This window comes from Miniopterus natalensis, chromosome 10 (genome assembly GCF_054644295.1).
Source record: "Miniopterus natalensis isolate mMinNat1 chromosome 10, mMinNat1.hap1, whole genome shotgun sequence".
Taxonomy (NCBI): Eukaryota; Metazoa; Chordata; class Mammalia; order Chiroptera; family Miniopteridae; genus Miniopterus; species Miniopterus natalensis.
In genome coordinates, this window is record NC_142090.1 from 65,463,254 (window position 1) to 65,478,872 (window position 15,619).

At 36.6% G+C, this 15,619-nt stretch overlaps 1 protein-coding gene across 1 annotated transcript in view; it reads right to left on the reverse strand.

Moving 5' to 3' along the window:
- Positions 1–15,619, reverse strand: part of THSD7A (thrombospondin type 1 domain containing 7A) — a 309,567-nt gene that overhangs the window by 23,317 nt on the left and 270,631 nt on the right. The window contains exons 14-17 of the mRNA XM_087821185.1: positions 9,790–9,968; positions 7,600–7,605; positions 5,268–5,401; positions 1,012–1,165 (exon numbers count right to left, since the gene is read on the reverse strand). Of these exons, the coding sequence (XP_087677311.1) occupies positions 1,012–1,165; positions 5,268–5,401; positions 7,600–7,605; positions 9,790–9,968 (473 nt within the window). The remainder of the gene's footprint in view (positions 1–1,011; positions 1,166–5,267; positions 5,402–7,599; positions 7,606–9,789; positions 9,969–15,619) is intronic.

Below are 15,619 nucleotides of genomic sequence, written 5' to 3' on the forward strand. Positions count from 1 at the left end.
AGAACAGGAGCAGTAACTTCAAACCTGATGCTAATGGAATTAGAAAATCATTCACATACCCTTGTGAGACAGTTGATTATTACAATTTAACTGTATCCAAGTCAACTGCCAGCCCTCTTTTGCTCCTGCTCTCTCAGTTGGCTGCTAATCAGCACCTTAGTAATATTAACACTGAAATAGAAATTTAATTTTTCCTTGAAAACATGCATTATAAATTTTTTGAAACTGTCCTATATTGTATTTCAGCAAATTAATTCCACATTGCATGCATTTTCCCCTGTGCTTTTGATGCCATTTGGAAATGTGCAGCTTTGCAAAGGTGCCCAGGGGTAGACCCAATTTTCTACATCAGCAGCCAGTTCTGTTTCAAATGACTCTCTTCCCAGGGCCCCATGGAAGAGCTGCTTCGGGCTGTTGAAATCTAGAAGCTTTGTGTGATTTGAAACTCTCAGCTGGCTTTCCAGGCCCAAAGACACACAGAGTCAGCGTGTGGAAAGAGATTCTTTGACGCACAGCTTTCTTCTTCCTACTCCCTCTCATTCCAGGATCTTTTGCCTTTTAGTGTGGATACTCCTGTGGCAGAACCCCCACTGGGTGAAAGATTATTCCTACAATTTAAATAAAATGGATTGGGCAAAAGCAAGGGATGACAATCACCTGACACCATTACAGTGCCTTTACTAGAGATTTATTCTTTGTCCCTCTACCTGGAAGGAGTCATTATCGCTGCTGCAGTTCTTAACCCGCTGGGTATGTATAAGCCCATCTGAAGGGGTTTGTACTGGGTTTGGGGGACAGTGGTGGATAACGCTTGCAAGAGGTCAAGCTGTTCTAGTGCGAGTGGAAACACTGCTGACTTTAAATGGCACAGTCAGAGAATGAAGTTGCTAAGAAAATATATCTTGCTTTGGTAAGTAATTTAGTAACTGTGATTTTTAAAATAATATCTTTCAAGCTTTCGTGGTAAGGAACTGAGCAAGCTCTATGTTAATAAATGGCTAATCATCTCACCAAAGTGCATCGAGTCCACGGACCCCATTCGGATATCACACAATCCTCAGGACACGGTAATTTGCACACTCTAGAACCCAGGGGCATCTCTTCTGGGTCGCAGAGGTAATCCTCTACATGGTCAGAAGGGCCGTCTGCCGTGTTCTGCATGCATCTAGAAGAAAACATACGTATCAGTGAAGGAACCGGGACAGTTATAACAATGGCCAACCCATAGGCTAGATGGTCATCCTAAGACAGCATCATGAGGTTGGAGGTGCGGGGGTGGGAAGCTTTGCAATTAATGAATAAACATGAAGGCATAAAAGGATCTCTGCCTCCCATAAATAGTTGTAGAGCTTTGGTATGATTTTAAAAATTATCCATGTAGTTTTCATCACAACTTTAAAAAATTATAGCAGTGTATAAGTAAACTCTAAATGTCTGCCTCTGAAATTTAAGGATCATTTACACTCTATATGATGCAGGACTAATGAGGAGTGGTCCAAAGAGATTCACGGAGGGGTTGTAATTTTGGAATATAATATTTTTTTCTTCTGAAGAAAATGGTGGATTGTGTAGTGAAGGTAGATTCACATATGATGGAAGACCAGGCACACTGAAATCTCCTAGTGAGAGGTTTCATAAAGTGTTTGTGAAAGTAATTGTTTTTGTCAAATAAAAAGGTATTTACCCTCCCACCTGCTGATAACTTTAAGCCAAAAGTGAAAATACAATTATAATAGTAATAGCACAAATTCTCTAAATGTGCTTGTGTGGATCATTCTATATCTTGACCCTTTTTAATGGTTAGTTTTCTTTTTAACAGAACAAATTCAAACATTTTATTACATTTCATTCTATTGTAAGCAGTCATGAAGAACTCTTTACTCATTTCCCAATTTCTTTGGAAATCTAATTAATGTGGCTAGTACAGACTTCACTTGTATCACAGTTAATCTCTCTGGGCACTTTTCTAGTAGAAGAGGAAAACTTTATCCCTCACCTAGAACTTGGGAAGGTCAACCAAATTAATGGGCATTGGAACAGAACTGCATTGTAGGAGACCAAAAGGAAGGCTTGAGCTCTTTAGCTCTCAAACCCATTGCAATGCTTCAAGCTGTTAGTTGAATTACATGACCAATTATACCTGAAATCTCAGCCCTTTTCAGGAATTTACAATCATTGGGGTAATTGTGTCTTCTCATACTTACCTTGCAGAATAACCTCTCTATGAAGTGCTGCCTAATTTAAAAAAATATTGTCTTCCTGTGAGATACATTCAGACTAGAAATCGGTGCTGTTGTTGCTCATGTCTTAATTAGGTTTGTAGCCTGAAAAATGATCTTTATAAATATCTTCCTCTGCATTTTTTATAAATTGCATAAATACATGAAAAAGAGCAATCACACAACCACACAAAGGTAGAGATTTTATTTCCTTGTTGAAAGAAAAAATTAAATTATAAATGTCTTTGGGAGAATTTTAGTTTATCAGGAAAAAAGTTCTACTTTCAATGGCATTTAAAAAAAATGTTCTGCCGATAGCAGCTTTGAGAGGCCATGGAAACAAATGGGACAGTTAGTGCTCAAAGTGGGATTTGCTGCTAAGAAAAGATTGCATTCATGGTAGGTACTGACACAAGGTACAAGGATTAACTTGAAAAGTTACCTATTGATTCAGAGTTAAGGACAGATGTTCAATATTCTATTATGCAGCTATGTAGATAAAACTTCATTTTCTAAGGCTTTTCTGTTCCTTTAATTTTTATCACACAAGTGACATATTCATTTTAGGAAAATCAGGATAAATAATATAAATTCGCAGTATTGCATCAGAGATAACCACTTTAAAAAGACTATTATATTTAAACATGTATTTTATTTCATTAAATGTGACAAAACTTTACCTGCTATTTGTACCATTTAAGAAAAAGAACCCCAAAGATATATTATAGACATGTTCTTGTGTTGCTAGCCATTTTTCTAAGTTATAATTTTTAATGACTACATTTAAATTCCTTCATTGGAATGTGCCACAATTGCTAAAAATCCTTATTGTTGACATTCAAATTATTTATAAGTTATATTTATTTGGTATTAATGATTTTTTTTTTATTACTCTAGAATGGAGAATAAATATTTGGATCAAGTTTTGACCCAAAAGGAAGGCACTATAAGTTCATTTGCTGTTTTCTAATGCTTGGCCTTTTCCCTTTCCATATGAAAAGGAGTTAGACTGTGAAAAAACTGAACTGTAGTAGAAAACAGTGTAGAATCCAGTTGGAGGCCAAAGGCGGGGCCAGAGGCCCACCACAGGGGTAGGAGTAGGAGGTGCGTTGTCAGCAGAGAATTCTAAAGCAACAATAAAAATAACCATATCACTCTGTGTTTTTTTTATTATCACAATGTGCTGGCACTTTAAAAAATGCCAGTGAAAAAAATCTCTCTTCCCATCAGAGCAAATCAGTTTTACCACCCAGTCTTTGAAATGTCACACCATCCTAAGAGAAGGGACAAGATGGGATTTATTGAATCCTGCTCTCGCACAGACTCGTGTATTCTCAAATGTCACCCACTCCTTGCCTCTAAGCAGGCGCCTTGACCTTAATTAGCTGCGGATAAGGTTAGGGAGGTCTATTACTCAATCACTGCAGAAACATTATTACATGACCAAAGATCACGACCCACGCTGACCTTCTCTTTTCTCTATTTGCATTAAAGATGTTTCCTGAAGAAATAAGTTGCTCTGAAAAGCTACTTAGTTTAGGGATGTGCCTGGAAATGTTAAGAATATCTATTCACAGAGCAAAAAGAAGCAACATGTACACAGAGTTAAAAGGAAAGCTGAAAAAACAGTAGTTCCTTATTATATATAGTTTTTACTAACCAAAAAAAACACCTGATCAAATTCTTAATACAAGAAAAATACTTTAAAATTCAAAGTGAAAATTTAAATTCTGGAGAAGGGCAAAAAAGAATTTCTTTTGTTTTCTTCCCTGTTTCCCCATCAACGCATTACATTCCCCTCCCCATCCACCTTCAAAAAGTTCCTCAGAAAAATAACTGAGAGTTCAGATGGGCTCTTCAAAAAGAAACCATAAATTATTTTTACTGGAAGCAAAGTTATACATAGTGGGCAAGGTTTTAAGATAAACGTTAATTTGTTCTATTTTCCTACTGAAATGGATGAAAAAATATGAGTATTAAATTCATGAGAAGTTAGGTCTTAAGTGAGAATGAACTTCACAACATGAGTTGTCAAGTTCTGGATGTTTTTATATTTGTCTTTACTGTGTGCCACTCAGCTGGGTTAGAAGAAACCGATATAGTTAAAGTTGACAAGAGACTTGGGTTTGAATGCCAACTGTGTCACTTTACTAGATATGTGTTCTTGGTGAATTAGAATTTGTGAATCTACTCTGTGAAGTGGAAATAACAGAACCTCATACATTTGTTTCCCTGGTTCTAGAACCTTCAAGGATCATGTGCAAAGACTGTAGAGAAAACTTAAGAATGTCAAACTTGTATTAGGTGTTAGGGAATTTCTATTAATATGACAGGGTCTCAGTGTGGAGAAACTTATGGGGATGAATCACAGTGACAGACATGTAAAAAGATCTTTTCATAACAATGCGGGGGATATGGGTACCACAGAACACTGCTGCTGGCTAGAACTCTGTGGTGATAGAAATGCTGTGCTGTCTGATGGAACAGCCTCTAGCCATCTATGGCTACTGAGCACTTGAAATGTCTAGTGTCTAGACACACTAGAGTCTAGTGTGACCGAGGAAACACATTTTTAATTTTAATTAGTTTAAATTTAAAGTGAAAATTGCCAAATGAGGCTAGTGGCTACACTACCAGACAGTGTGGCCACAGAATTATTCAGAAGCCTTGGTCAATGGGGTTTTAGGGAAGGTGTCCTGGAACAGATAAAAGTATTAAAACAATTGGCCAGTTAGATATAAAGGAGCAAAAGTTTACCACAGATTACCATTAAAATGCAGTTAGAAATATCTTTGGCCTTTAAGGAAAACGTTATTGGGGTTTGAAAACCAGCAGTGTTTCTTGGCCTTCCTAAATCAGAAGGCCGAATACAAGAAACTGCTGCTCGAAGCAGGTCGTTTGGAGTTTTCCATGAACCCAGATTCTCTAAAAACAAAACTAAAGGCTGTTTATTAGGAGATTGGGAAGGAGTGAATGCTCACGTTGGCACATATGAAACTGGGAGGTGGTGTGTATTTTGCTTCCCTATGAAAACTGATTTGGCCTCACCTCACTTTTCGGGTTTGCACGCCCTCTCCGCAGTTATCTGGCATGTTCACAAAGGTCACCTTGCAGACGCTCCAGGGCTCTGTGACCCACAGGTACTGGTTGCAGTCACTCTGGCATGGGACAACCTCATACACCTGAAACACACAGAGTTTTCAGCATCTGATCTCAGGTACCTAATCAGAGTGAAAGGGAAGACTTTGCATCATAATAATCATCATATTCTTACTTTAGCTAATTTTATTTTTCTCCATTGTTATTTGAAATTTCTTGAGAGTTCTAGTGCTAAAAGGGCAGAACTAGCTGTGTGGTCTCCTGTTGCTCCATTATTACATTGCAGCTGTAGATCTGACTTGCTGGGCCACATTCGGTACATTACTGCTTCCCTGTATGGGCCTGACTGAGACGGCGCAGGGCCTTGGGCCTGGGAGGAGGTAACAGCAGGGGGCCAGAAGGAACACCGGGTAAGCTGACTGCAAAAATGTCCCCACCCCGGCTCCTCCTTGCCCAAGAATGACGAAGTAGGCTTTCTTATGGCCCTTCTAACAGCTTACTTCCTTGCAGAAGTGGAAACCACTCTTGTGCACATGCAGTTGATCAAGGTTTAACTGCTATAGGACTTTCCTGGGGTGGCAGCAGTGAGTGGTCCACAGCGGTCAGGGTCCTCCCAGTGCAGGTGCCAAGACAGGTGTTAAGCAACCGGGCTGAAGGAGGAAGGAGCTTGGCCCTGACACAGGAAATTTCCCAAGTCCTCTTTTTCAAAAGCCTGCCTCTGTGCGCAAGCCTGCTTGGTCCCCACCTTATAAAAGCAGCCAAGCAGAGCCAGCACCCCCCGCCCCCAGATGTTCGGAGGACCTTCCTGTCCTCTGTGCTGCCTCCCTTGTCCTTGAGCATTAGCTTAGTAAAATTTACCTGGAAATTTCTCTGGTGGTTCCTTTTGATTTCTATCTTGGGGTACCCAAGCACCCCAAACACCAGTAACATCACCACACAGTATTATAATTTCCCATGCCATTGGTCTTGTTTATAGTTTTGTGTGTCTTCAATACTTACCCCAGGGTACTCATATGTTAGGCAATCAATAGAGATTTGTTGAATAAATGAATGAGTGAATAAATGAATGACTGAATTAAATAAGTGTATAAAAGTAGCTATTTTCAAATAAATATAATTTAGCTTGTTTTTCAAATATGTACAACAATGAAAACTTGTATTTTTATGGGCTCCATTTATGAAACGAAATTAAAAGATAAATAACATGAAATAAAGCTATCTCGAAACCTCAGTGAGAGCTTGGAAGCAAGGCCTGAAATTGGTCTCACATGACACACCTACAGCCTAAAACAGTGAGGGTCACTTGAAACAAAGCAAATTGTTTGTACACTGGTACCCATAAAAGCTTTCAGCCCCAAGTTTGAGGTGGTTTGTTTGGTTTCAGGAATTTTAGAACAATGACTAATTACGCTCTTCTTTCAATAAGAAGAATGACTGAACAAAGGAAATAAATAGATCACAATCCACCACAGCCAGGCTGACTCAACCATTATAGAAAAGTGTTTTTAAAAATCATTTAAAATCTATAATAATCCCCTCCATTTCTTATTTTACACACACACACACACACACACACACACACACACACACACTAGCATATGAATGATTATGTAACAAATTATAGAGAATATAGATTTAAATAGCCATTTGGAGCTATTCTTTTGTGTAAATTTTGGTGGGCTAAACACCCAAGTAAAGCGACAAAGTAAACTTATTCCAAATAATAATAAAAAATATGCACTGTGGGAGTAAGAATTTATACTTTTCACAAGTGATCACATTCCCATTGGGTGCTGTATTAAAATATGACTAATTTCTAATGCTTAAAACATTACTTTACAACTTGTGGGGAAGGGACAAACTGAAGGGGAAATGTCATTGTTCCTAATCCTTTGATGGCTCGCATTTTAATCTCCTACACTGGAGTGAACACAAACCAGTGCAGAGCATCCTCCTGCTATCCCACCTGCATCTTTACTCTCCCTCTGAGAAGCATGAGATCAGTAACAGGAGGTGTCATTGCCTTTTCAAGGCTGGTGAAGTAAAGCTTGTTTCCCACCCCCACACCTCAGGCCCTGATTATAAAATGAGAAAAAACAAGGTAGCATTCACGAAATAAAAAGGAGACAACTGCAGAACACACATTTTATGGAAAATATGGTATTTCCTCCCTGTAAAAGATAAAAGACGATCGTAGGAAAAAATATATTCTCTGAAATCAGGAGTAAAACAGTAAACAAGCAGCAGCCTATTATGAACTATGAGGTTTAAGAGTTCTTACCTGTGCCTGGAGCGGTTACATTCAACAGGAATCAAGACAGGGAGACAAGCAGAGACAAGTAAAATGTCAGTATATTTAATGAGAAAAACTCACATTCCAACTTTCAAATATTGTTATTCCTATAGAAAAGCCTATTTTTTCTTTTTAATAATTAGAACACTTTTTGTAGGTCCTGGGAGAGAAAAACCAACTCATTGTTTAAGATTAAGATACACAAATAACTACTGCAAATAGCAGAGTCGGGAAAGTATTAGGTGGTCAGGATGAAGACATCTTAGACACAGGAATAGACCTTAAAATGCTTACCTTGGGGCACTGATATATAACTGCAAATGTCTTGTGGGTCCAACGGTAAATGGATTATCTACCTATCCATAGACCGACTGACAGATACATCTACCCACCTTCATCCACCCACCTGTATTTCTTTAGAAGTGAGGATTTGCTTTTCCAGTGGAAAACAGAACCTCAGCACAATTTTCAAGTCAAGGTACCACGAATTATATTGAGGAATGTATCACTGTAAAAAGTCTATGTGACTTACAGTTTTCAACATTCCCACAAACCTTTGCATATTTTTTACTCTTCTAATATTTTACTGATATATAAATCCTTAAAAGTTTCTTCTTTAAATGTAGAACATTTATGCTCAAAGTCACATATTTGAGAGTGGCTTATTTCTGATTTTAGCTTTGATTTTTCCATCATTAATGTCTCAATAGACCACCGGTAAGCTGGTAACAAGTAGCCCAGATGCCATTATCAAACGTCGCATTAGGTTATATCAGAGTTGGAGAGTGACAGAGAAACGGCTCAGGGGGGAGACTTTTCATAGCAAAGACCACTTGGCATGAGGTCTTGAGCCTTTGCAAATTCACCGTTAAAGAACATTTACCTTTATTGGAACCATGGATTAAAGTTTATTAAAAATTTAAATTTCCTATTACAAATTCGAGATTTCAAAATGTACAAAGAATATTGTTTTGTGTTACAAACATTATATTTGAGTCAATCTGTTTCATTAGGGTCATGGAACTAAATTTCCTTCTCTGGAAACATTCCCTAGAACAGGGAAACTCAATCGCCAACAGATGGCAGCAGTGTAGCTTATTACTCACTGTCAGGTGGATTTAAGGGCAAATTCAGCTACGTGGGGAAAAATCGAGATTCTTTCGGAGTCCTTTCTGCAGAATTTAATTCTACACTTTCTTCATCTTAATACCTTTATTCAAAAGTTTTTTATTTTATTTTCTCTATAGTGTATTTTCATTGTTATGAACAAATTTAGGTTAATTTGGGAAGGGAAGCGTGTGTGCTGGTAAGCAGTATGTGTGGAGACTGAAATTCGGCAGTCTGCATGTATCTGCACATCTGAGGTTAGTTCATATATATGACTTGGTTCATTTGATTGTGAGTTAGATTTAAATGCACATCTTAATATCTACACAGACTATGTGAAATTCACTGTCAACTCACATGTAGGCCAAACATGATAATTGTCTGATGCATCTTATATTACATATAAATTAGCCACGATCCCCTGTATTAGCCTTTTACTTTATATTTCCAATAGAACACAGGTAACAACGATTAATAACAACTAATAAAGTGTATCTGAAATCAAATAAAGATCAAAATAAGATTAAAGGCCAACGAGTACACTGATAGATAACATACTTTCAGTGACTTCAAGGCCGTCTTCGAGTTTTTAAACATGTTTTATATAAACCAAATTTAAATGAATACACATCATCTATTTCCTAATGTTAGACTCGCACCTCTATACTTTCATTGATTTTAATTTAAGTAGCTGGTAATTGAGATGTCTTTTCTGAGAATCTAGGGGAACTCTAAGAATGAGACAGTCTTGCTCTTAACACACGAGTTAGATATAATTTTATGACAGGTTAAATACCTTGACATTATTTCAAAGGTAGCTTTCATTTAATTTCCATTGAATTATATTCATAGGCATATATATGCAGGGTACTAAATCTCTTGAGAATACAGAAATGATATATCTGATTTGGGATTTTAATAATATACATGCATTGAACCAGGCTAGTCTAAAAATAAAATGGGTCAGATTTCTAATTCAGGGGCTATTAATTACTTTTGTCCATTTGGGGAAAAATAGATCATTGTCAATCTAAATCCCAAAACTTATTTTTTCCCAATGGTAGAAAATACCTGGTTGACATGGTCCAGTTTGGGGCAAGGCCTTCCTCCATTATAGGGTTTTTCGCGCAGCCATTTAGAGCGAACCTTCACGCCGCTCCCACAGGACTTGCTGCAGCGGGACCAGTTGGACCACTCGCTGAGCTTGCAGTCGGAGGGGCAGGGGATGATGCAGGCCTCTTCGATGTAACCTGCGTGGGGGAAGAGACAGGGCCATCTCCCTCGTGTCACTCATCCACTACTACCCAGAAGCTCATTTAGAGGGTCCCAGTTTGACGTGACAGCCACACGCTAACGCAGAGATGTCTCCGCTCTTAAGGATTCAAATTAAATTTTGCAGAAAAATGACACATACACACAGTGACTCTGTTAAAATAACGGCCGAGCAGCTGCCATGTGATCTGCCTAGGTTCATGCTTACCATATTTCAGCATTTCTGACTTCCTGACAGGTTCTGTTTAATTGACAATAACCTGTCTGCTGCCATATCATTCTCATGCTGCCAGAATGAGTCACTAAAAAAATTATAACAGTTTTCTACAAGATCCTGCCCGTTAATGTCACACAAGTTCAAGTTTCTGAGTCCAAGCGACACTTGAAGAAGAAAGCCAGGCCCTTTCAATCACTATCCAACGGGAACCACTTAACTTAGCACCTTATGTTTCCTCTCTTCGAAAATCAAGTCAGAAGAAGAAAAATGAAGGATGTTAAATAATGTCTCCTATTTTTATAGTGCTGACAATTTCAAAGCACCTTCACATCTTGTATTCATTTGATTCCCTTGACAATCTTATAAACATATTGGGCAGGTATTGATATTCTACTGGACAGATAAGAAAACAAATGCAGAGAGATAATTGACAAGTTCAAGGTCATACAGTGAGACGTGAGGAAAGGTTTCTGAGGTCTAGTCCAGTATCACTCCATCAAATCATATAGCCAATTAACTTAATAGTTTACAGATTAGTTTTGAGAAATGGGAGCATTTTTCTTGAACAATCCCTTATCATCAACTTGGCTATTCATTACATCAATTTATTACTATTGTTCTCAAGGCAAATATATAAGAAAAGCAAAATTCTTCTGGTCAAGAGTCATATACTCTGACTGTGGAGAGTAGTTGTTTTTAAAGCAAGAAAACACTCTGTCTTACCCTTTTCCATCAACATGAAGGATTTAATTTTGAAAAAGATTATAATATAAACAATTTGTACTCGGAACTCTAAATAAATTTTTTAAAATTTTATTGAGATATAATTCATATACCATAAAAGTCAGCTCACATTTTGGTATTTAATATACTTATGGAGTTGTGCAACCATTGCCACCATATAATTTCAGAACATTTTCATCACCACATAAAGAAACCCTATACCTATTAGTAGTCGCTTCCCATTTTCCCCTCCCTGCTTCTGGCAACCAATCATTATCTTTATGTCTCTAAGAATTTGCCTATTCTGGATATTTCGTAATATGAAATCAAACATTACATGGTCTTCTGTGATTGGCTTCTTTCACTTAGCATAATGTTTTCAGGGTCTGTCTATGCTTTGTTTAGCACGTGTCATTCCTTTTTATGACTATTGCATTGTATGGATATATCATATTTTGTTCCTTCACTCATCAGTTGCTGAATATTGGAGTGGTTTCCACATTTTGCACATTATAAATAACACTTCTGTGAACATTTGTGTACAGGTTTCTGTGAAAATGCTTTCAGTTCTCTTCGGTATGTATCTGGGAGTGAAATGGAAATTGCTGGGTCATATGGTAACTAAATTTCACTCTTTGAGGAAGTGCCAAACTGTTTTCCAAAGTTACTGCACCATTTTACAATGTCACCAGCAAGGTATGAGTATTCCAATTTCTACATTTGTTAAAAGTTTTATGTCTTTTTTAATTTTAGTATCCTTTGAAGAACAAAAGCTTTCAATATTAATGATATCCTATTTATCTATTTTTTCTTTGGTTGCTTGACTTTTGATGCCATATCCAGTTAAACTATTATCTAAGTCAAGGTCATGAAGATTTACACCTGTTTTCTTCTGAGTTCTATGGCTTTAGCTCTTATATGTGGCTATAAGATTTATTTAACTTATATATATAATAAAAGAGTGTCCAACTTCATTCTTTTGCGTGTGATTATCAAGTTTTTCCAGGCTCATTTGCTGAAAAGACTATTCTTTCTACACTGAATTGTTTCGGCACCTGTTGAAAATCAATTGAGCATAAATGTAAGGTAGACTTATCTGGGGGATCGCTTCGTAAGTTATACAAATGTCCAAGTCACTATATTGTAAACCTGAACATAATACAGTATTGTTTGCCAACTGTAATTGAAAAATTTAAAAAGGAGGAATGAATATCAGATAATCTTCAGGAAGACAGATGTGCCACCCTGGGTTTTGTCAGCTGTGAAGCATCGGAGACAGAAAGACGACTCGAATGTTCAGTTTTGAATGCGCTTCTGATACTGAAGGCAGCTTTGGAGTATTGATAATGAACCAAAGGAAAGTCCAATAAAGAACTGAAGGAGTACTTTACAATAATGTTTATACCAAATTTTTGAAAAGCATAACAACCTTCAAATTTCTACTTAAATCTTATACTTTGACTTTAATTATGGCTTGAAGTGAGGAAACAAAGGCTCATCTCACTATTCTGAGTCAAAATATATTTCAAATTCCACTCTCCTTTTCGTATAGCACAGCCAATAAATGAATTTATCTAAAACAGCATGAGATGCTTAAAAATGTAACTTCTGATGGGGCCAGTAATAATTTTTTAACATAATAGTTTTGTGTTGCATAGTAATAGTTTAAGAAATAGAATCAAACTGTAAAAATGTCTAATTTCCAAATCAATGCCATTCTGACATCAAACTGATTGTTTATAAAAGTCCAATATTTTTTTAAAATCCCAATTATTTCCAAATGTTATCAATAGCTTTGGCAAAAGGACAGTAGTATTTCAAAGGTAATGTTATTCAAATATTTTTAGAAGAGTTGGATTTTTCCACCTTGTTAAATTTAAAAATGACTTTAAGAGTAAACCTCTAACCTTTTGTTATTTAGTAATTGTAGTGGAAAGTAGAAACACATAATCTTTCATGTCACTGCTTCACATAGTAACAGATAAATGGAAATTCTTTCTTTCCATTTTATCTGTTGAAGTATTATGGCATTAGTGAGATTTAACATGTATGACCTCAGACTGATTCATGTTGTATTATCAAGGAATAACACTTAACACTTTATGCAAGATCTCTCAGCAGCATATTCCAGAAAAGATCTCTCCAATAAAACTCAACGTATTAAATCATTAAAAGATATATTTCGGCCCTGAGACAAAACTGCAACAGAATATAATGCTTAGCACTCCCTTTTTATTTTCCGATGTGTAACAACATTCAATAATTGCCCGTCATGTCTGTCTAGCACAATTAAAATCCTTAATGCTGGTAGTGAACTGCTGGATAAGCATCCCCTGCCTTCTTGACTAAGACCATTCTCAAAGGCAATTAACACGGAACAATCACGGGGCATCGAGAGAGAAACATTTGATGTGTTTTAAGGCTAAATAAACGGCTGGCATCTTGTAGCAATTTATGGCTTCTGAGTAATGCTGGAATAAAATAAATGACTTCACAATTAGGGTGTTAAAACTTTCAGCAGTTCAACACTGAATTTGACACATGGAAAAATAAAACTGCTGACTTCTCATCATATTTTTCTATCCTATGACTGCTCTTTCAGGTTGAAATGGATACAAAACACTAGCAGCCTTAAGGGGCAATCAGAGGACATAGTGCCTTTTAGATATATCCCATCACCTCATTCATTTGAATTATGAATGTGCAGATAAAGTAGCTTTCAAACCTTCACAATTATGAACATTGTGCTGTTGAAAGGTGCACTGTTGGTAGATTAAAGAATTCATTTTGAAAACACATGGAAAATCTGATTTACAGCTGTGTGAATGAGCAACACTGGTACTCTCTGTGAAACATCTGGATTAATCTCCAAAGTGACCTAAAAAAAATCTCTCCTACTTAAATGCGTATTATATGCATATAACTGCAATCAGGAATGAGAAAATTTAGATGTCACTTTATCTATTGTTGTCATTATGGGTTTAAAACTATTTAAAAAAATGAAAATATTCCAAAATGAACAGAATGTTATTTTGTAATATATTAAAAGCTGATAACTAGATAACCCAGGGAAACCAGACAACTATGTTTAAATCCAAAGTCCTAAAGTCAAATGTTCTACCCAAACTCATATATTCAATGTACCAAAAGTAATGAAGCAACACGGGGCAATTAAAATTTTCATAGGGAAGTGTTCAGGTAAATTGATATTACTACAATGCAATGCTATATTAATTTTCATTTATATTTGTTTTATATACATATGAAAGCATATCTCTTCATTCTGCTAAGTACTTATAGGTTCCCAGGAAATTTCAATATCAGTGTTAATGGCTGTGGGGTTCTGTTGATAGTATTATTCCAACACTGGGAGTTTACTCAATGATAAGGCACATTCAGATTCATAGATACATCTATGTATAAGTTCATTATCAGGGCCATTTCTTAAAAGAGGAGAATTTTGTTTTTTAATGGAAGTTAACAAAATTTCTTGTAAGGGCTAAACTGACCTTTGATGCAATTATGATGAAATAGTATAGACATGAAGAGTAAATACTAGTAAAGATTTTTTCCCCCCACATTTAATGAAAAACTCTAAAGCTTTCTGTTGTATAATAAAGAATTTGGCTGGTCTTTGACCCTGATTACTGGGAGATAGCCTCCAAGCCCTGAAATTTTTTGAGTGATAAGAGTATCGTTGTTAATTATGGTAGGTCCCTTGGACTAAAGATGAGCTTATGCTAAAAAGATGTCTGGTTAGGGGGACTGGTAACATCCAAAGACCAACTAGGTAGTTAGAGGGTTGGGGCTTTAAGCCGCATGATATCTGATCAACCTCTGGGGAGGGAAGATTAAGTTCAAACATGTGGCCAGCGATTCAATCAATCATGCCTATGTGATGAAACCTCAATGACAACTCTAGACACCAAAGCTCAGGTGAGTTTCCTGGTTGATTATACACATTTATGTGCAGGGAGGGTGATGCCTCCTGGCTCCAAGGAAGAGAACATGGAAGCCTTGTGTTTGGGCCTTCCCAGACCTTGACTTTGTGTCTCTTCTTTTGGCTGGTTCTGATTGTATCCTTTTGCTATAATAAAACTATAATTTTAAGTATGGTTCTTTCCTGAGTTCTCTGAGTCATTCCAGGAAATTAATGAATCTAATGGGGTAGTGGGAGCTCTCAAGTCTGTAGCCAGTTTGTCAATAATAAGGTTAGCCTGGGGACTCCCAAACTTGTAGCTGATGTCTGAAGTGAGAACAGTCATGTAGAGACCTGAGCCCTTAACCTGTGCTATTTGGCCTAACTCTAGGAAGTCAGTGAGGAAACTGCATTCTACTTTCCAACATACATTTTATTAAAAAATGAAATAAACTTATTTTTGTAAGAACCTGTACCTATAGTTTACTTATTCAACCAAAATAAAACCTGAGGAATAATTTCACGCATTAAGGCATTTACTGACTGTCTCACCAAATTCAACATTCATAATTTTAACTAGTACTGTATTAAACATCAGAGATAAATTCTACAAAAGTCACTTTGGGAATAGGATTTTGCCAGTAATATAAATATATTTGATGGAGTGTTCAGATTATGAAAATGTAGTAATGGGAGATAAATTAACTTTGAAACTAATTAGAGTGATTTATTTTTAACTTCATCTAATGCAAGGCTCTATTATTTCAATC